Source organism: Cupressus sempervirens, chromosome 5 (genome assembly GCF_028749045.1).
Source record: "Cupressus sempervirens isolate cs-2001-9-10 chromosome 5, ASM2874904v1, whole genome shotgun sequence".
Taxonomy (NCBI): domain Eukaryota; kingdom Viridiplantae; phylum Streptophyta; class Pinopsida; order Cupressales; family Cupressaceae; genus Cupressus; species Cupressus sempervirens.
In genome coordinates this window covers 611,394,361-611,400,245 of record NC_143122.1, presented here as the reverse complement: position 1 = coordinate 611,400,245, position 5,885 = coordinate 611,394,361, and the positions used below count along the sequence as shown (strand labels likewise).

At 33.7% G+C, this 5,885-nt stretch overlaps 1 protein-coding gene across 1 annotated transcript; it reads right to left on the bottom strand.

The window, feature by feature from the left end:
- Nucleotides 1-606: 606 nt before the first annotated feature.
- LOC149557372 (fimbrin-5-like) lies at nt 607-5,406 on the bottom strand. Its single transcript, XM_089830245.1, has 3 exons — nt 5,242-5,406; nt 987-1,157; nt 607-672 (listed from the first exon to the last, which is right to left on the bottom strand). The coding sequence occupies exons 1-3, from the start codon at nt 5,353-5,355 to the stop codon at nt 607-609; spliced, it is 351 nt and encodes a 116-aa protein (XP_089686371.1). The 5' UTR covers nt 5,356-5,406.
- Nucleotides 5,407-5,885: the final 479 nt, after the last annotated feature.

The window sequence follows — 5,885 nt, the reverse complement described above, 5'->3', positions numbered from 1 at the left end:
ATCCAGTGATGCACTAACAACCTTTGTCAACATGTCCGCCAGATTGATCTTGGTATCAATTTTGGTAACCTTCAGTTTTCCTTCTGCTACCACATAACGAATATAGTGAGCATGCTTGTCAATATGTTTGGAGTGTCGCTGAGTGCAATTTTTATGGTTCACAATCACTGTAGTTATATCTAGTCTTGACATTTCCTATCATCCATTTGTACAGTGTTAAGTTGAGCATTTCAACTTTCTCAGGTTAAATTTTGTTATAAATTGGAAGCACTTCACACAGTTTTTTCCTGAAGCATTTTAATAGATCAAGAAAAGAGCTAATCAGACCAGTAATCCTACAGTGAGGCCACATAATGCTTAAATGGTTTGCTTTATGGTATCAGACCAAGTTCTCCGACTAAATATATTTTGAGCCAGCAGGACACAGGTGATTCTTCTTTTGTTTGGGTGTAGGCTTAGAGTCACCTGGATCATCAGGCCCTCAACAACAGTATTTACTACCATCTTAGACATCCTCCTATGGCTGAGTTTTGTCCCACATTATAATGGCGTGGGTTAGTCTTGTAGTCCTATGCCTCAGCAAAAAATAATTAAAATCAATATCAGCTATATAAACACCAATTTAGGCTCCACGATGAAAGAGATATTCCATGTCAATGCACAAGCCACAAACTGTTCCATACCAGGAAACTGTATAATTAGGCCATGAAATCCCCTAGAGAGGCTTCATTTAAGACTAGTTTTTTACAGCCAGCAATAACATGTTTTGGTCCAGTGGGGCTGTGGGGGCTATTCCCCCTTCAATAAGTTATATCTCTCAATACAAATTTCTCTGCAACAATGCTATAAAGAAAGGTATCAAAAATAGTATATTCTAATATAGATGGATTAGCACTTGACTCTTGAAAATAAACAGCTTAAAATAGAAATATAGTTATAAAATTTCAATTTCCTTATAAATTTGATTAAATTGTAATTTGACTCACCCTTAGAAAAGCTTCAAAATCAATATCCTCTTCAGCATCTGGATGGTCTTTAGCCACAATATCTCCCGCTTCCTCCTTGCTAAACAACTCCTTAAATGCCTTCATATTGGTCAACTCAGTTTTCAATACATTGCGAGTCACTCTGCCAGTTTCCTTCTTCATGGACCAAAACTGTTAAAAACAAGACATTATTTCCAAACAGTCAGAATTCCCATAGATAGCAGGCAACTCTGTTAAAAACAAAATTATGTCCACCTATTTAACAGAAATTTCTTTTATACAATCCTATTCATATGTGCTTGAAAACTTTTGTAATATTTCTTTTTTTCTGAACACAATATTTTTCATCTCTGATTTGTATTTTTTCTTAAATATAAATTTATCTCAGTTATGTGGAATAAGCATTTCTCTCACGTGATTAATTTCTTCTTTCCATTTCAAGTTTTTTAAATGCAACTTTTTTCAATCTCTTGAATAAAAGCCTTCAAAGCAACTTTCTTACATAGTTTCTAAATTTTAAACTTCTCCCAATATAGTGAATAAATTTTTTTTTCATGCACTAGCAGAGGCAAGCACATTGTTATGTTGAGCTGCATTCCAAATCGCACTTACAAAAACTTAGCTTACAGTTATACAAGTAACTAGACTTGTAAAATATGCTTTTAGCCACCATCTGCAAGGTACAAAATAAGTTTCCATGTGGCAGTCTGCATCACTTTGCTTTCTTTAATCTTAGTTATTAACCAGGCATGGCGTTTTTTGCCCCATTCACTATTCTGATTGGTATAATTGAATCTACTTCAGGGTATCACAAGCCAAAGACCTTGAGAAACCCTCTTTTGATAACAAAAGAATGCCCTTACATGAAACCATTTTCTTATGTGCCCATGAAAATTTTAAAGCAATTAATTTCTCTAAATAGAAAATTTCTCCAAAAATAAATCTTTCCACATGCTTCCTAATTTTATTATATATTGAGTTAACGTTTCCATCCAACAGTTCTATCTGTACTTTTGGAGTTTCTAAATATACTAAATTTGTTTCATTCCAGCAATCTTTCTAACTGCTATTTTGAAATTTCTAATTATTATAAAAAAAATCGAAACTTATGAGCATAAATTTTATTTAAAAGTCATTTTTTGCTTTGCCTTTGATTCAACATTTTTCTTAAGCTGCTCTAAAAATTCCTTTCAAGTTGCCTTTCTCTTTTTCGAAACCTACTGAAAAAAAAACAGCAAATCGAATAAAAAGTTATTTCCAATCATACTTTTCTTCTTTGTTCTTGATCTTTTAAGCTCTAGGTTTCTCTCAGAGTATTGAACATTAAATTTCTCTAGGTGACTAACAAAAAAACAATATATTGAATAGATGGAACACAGAACAGGAGTAAGGGAGTGTGGAAACACAGAACCAGAAAAGGGTGTACAGGCAGGTGAGAGGGATGGCACAAAAGCAGGGAACAAAGGCAGCATTTTTTCTCCTGGTATGAAAAAGGAGGAAAGATTGATTACAGATTAAAGTAGGAACAAAGACGTGCATAAGTAGATAAATAGCTTCTTTTGCGGAAGTGATCACTGGGACTCTAACAAACTCATGTGCAGAATTGGAAAGAATTTTGTTTAAACCGAAAAAGATCGGTAAACAATGTCCAGACACTTCAGTTTCCTGCCTGGTAAAGTTGGGGCTTCTTTAGGGGAGCTGGGAGCAGTAATTTACAGTGTTCCAGTGGGATGCATCTGGCCCTCAAATCAACTTCCCTGTCCCCAGTGGTGTTCCAGGTACAGTGGGACAGCAGGGATGATCATGCCCAAAACTCTCAAATTTTTGAAATGTGTTTGAAGTAATAAGAAACATGGAGGTGACCTCTGGCCATCCCCAAGATGGCTGGCAATTTGGGAATGTCTGAGATGTCCCTTGATCATCCGAGTGATAGCCAGTCCCTGAGATGCCCAGAAATATTTGAGATGTCTCTCAACTGGCCTGGTGACAGCCAGAAACCCCGACAGCATGGCAAGCTTTTATAATGTTTGAAAAAAAAAAAAAAATTGTAACATTAATTAAAATACAGTTAAATATATTATGAGGGCATTATAACAGCAGAAATCAAAAATCATGACAGTAGCATAACAGCAATAAAATTAATCCTAACAACAGTGCCCGTAGTGTAAAGGCAATAATTATATGATGATTCAGATTCATACCCAACGACATAAATTGCATAACAGTTAACATTAAAATTTAACATTCATATTGAATATGCAATTTCACTGTTTATGATTCAGACTTCTAAATTTTCAACATGGTATTGGAGTCTCTGTCTCTCTCTCAGGAAATACTAACAACAATAATTCAGATTTCTGATTTCATTGCTCAAATTGAAACTCAATGTCTCAATCTTCTGAATTTTTTGCTATTAGCCATGGATACTATTGTAAAATAATAGATATTTAAAGGCCGCACTTTGGAGAGCATGTTTCCATCTACGCTTGTCATGTAGATAGGGTGTAGTTGATTACTGAGCAGCCAAAGACAGAGTTAGACTATCCATGGACATGTAATAGAAAATGATTGTTTGGGATGGGTTTCTCTTCAGCTACTTGCAGTCTCATTTTTGAAGTTATCAAGTCCTTTGAAATAAGATGCTCCTGTTAAGGGACTATGTGTCATTGTGTTACCTTAATGTATACAGATCATTCTCAAAAGGGGAAAAAGAAAGGTGATCAATAATCATCTATATGAATGAGCTTTGATCTCTAGTGAAGTGTTTGGTCATTAATTGGGAAATGTAGGGTGTGAAGAAATCAATGAACTCGGCATAATTTTGATTGTTGACTCTGCTGTAGAACTCTTGTAATCACGTCATCTTATTCCAATGAAATCACATGAAAAGGAACAAAGAGTCGGTTTAAGATGTTCACAACAAGGAGCGACTAGTCATCCTGGTAGCAGACAATTTGTCTTCCATATTTACAGAATCAATCAATGAAGCGACTGTAAGAAGCCCATAAAGCAGACATATAAGTGTCTGATGGTTCCAAATTTCCAATATATACAGAACGTAAAAATTGGGAGTGGTTTATTTGAGGGTTTGGTAATAAACTTTTTGTATTGATGCCAAATTTTTGTGGTTCGTGGGTGCACAACCCGGGTTGTTTACTAGAAAGAAAAATGGAAAAAAATTCTTTCTTTAGTTGTCAATGTTTTAAAACCAGAACTTGTCTCAGTCTCTTTAATAATTTATCTTTTGTGCACTACCTTAGCCAGCAATCATTATGTTGAGTAATACATTATGGACGCACTAAAACTAAATTGGGTTTTTTTCTGAAAACTGTATTTAACCACTTTCAGTATAGTCTGTCCTGGTTCACCTTCAATAATTATTTTAACATTCACCAGAACTAGGCCTGGTGTCATCTCGCCTGGTTTGGTTAATCAATTTTCATTGTTTAAAAAACCCATTTTTGGACCCTTCTAACTGTGCTGTTGAATTTTTAAAAGAGTTTTTACTCATTGGACTTTTGAATAAAAGTTTATTTCAAGCAATTCTTTCTATCTGTGATTTTTAAGCCTCTCATATCTTTTTTTTCCCGCAATCTACCATATAAATTCATCTTCCTAAAATCCTCCTCTTCTTTGCTTCTCTGGTTTAAAATCTGTTTTTTTCCTCAATCCAAAGATAAAATTGTCTTTCAAGAATCACTCCACCCTTAGCTTTTGAAGTTTTCGAAATCTGACTATTTACTTCACTCAAGTGAATTTCAAAATGTATTTATTTCCCGGATTGCTATTAATGTTTCTTAACTCGAAATATCTTGTCAATCAAGTATCAACTGAATAAAAATTCTTGTGAAAAGGTCGGTTTCTAATTTGATTTTAGAGTTTTTAGAAACCTAAATTATTTTCAATCTTCAAGTCAAACCTTTAAAATCTCAAAAATGAAAGTAGCATGAATAAAAGATTCCTTCAAGCAATCCTATCTTCATTGTTAATAGTTTTCTTACAAATCTATTTAGCTGAATAATTTCTTCTTTACTTCTAGAGCTCCCAATGTCAATAAGATTTTCCGCCATCCAATAAATCATTCTTCTCTTCAATATATTTGAAGTTTTTATCACGTAAATTTCGCATCTTACACAGAGCAACAATTTCATATCAAAATGCATTTGAACTGATAGAAAATGGGCTCATACTAAACAGTTTTAAGGTCGGATTCATCACACAGGGCATTAAAATTAACAGGGAAAAGTTTGCATACTTGTGTTCTCAGAGAGCGAAGCTCCACTTGGGTGAATTGGCTTTGCAACCAAGGATCCGAAACCAAAACACCCACATATCCTGTCAATTTTACGCCGCCAGGAATGGGTTCCATGTCCAATATTGTATGAACTTACTGCAAAAAATAAAAACTTATGTTTCAAGCTTCGAATGTATTGAAAACAACTGCTCTCTCTTCAAAGAAAGGGCAAAGAACTGATAGAAGAAATGTGAATCGCACAAAAATGCTCGCTAAAACGCGGAGATTTGTAATAGAAATATATGGTTATGATGCGCTGTAAATGATCAACTCACGGCGGGTTTTACGGTGGCTACGGGACAACAATCTGTTATGATAACTAGGATTTCTATTTTTAAGTTTTAAATTGCCTGGCTGTAGGTTACCCTTAGTTCTGTCTTGTAATAGAAGTTTTACAAAAAAAATCTTCTAGTTATCTTTCAAGTTTAAAAGATGTTATTACTATGTATAGTTAACTAATAATTTTATAGATTTTTTTACTTTTTCTATTTATATTATTAAAATTTAAAAGTTATTTATTACATAAGATTATTATAGAAAGACTCTTTATTTAGATACATATAAATAAAATGTAAACATAATTAGTGAACAAATATATTTATTTA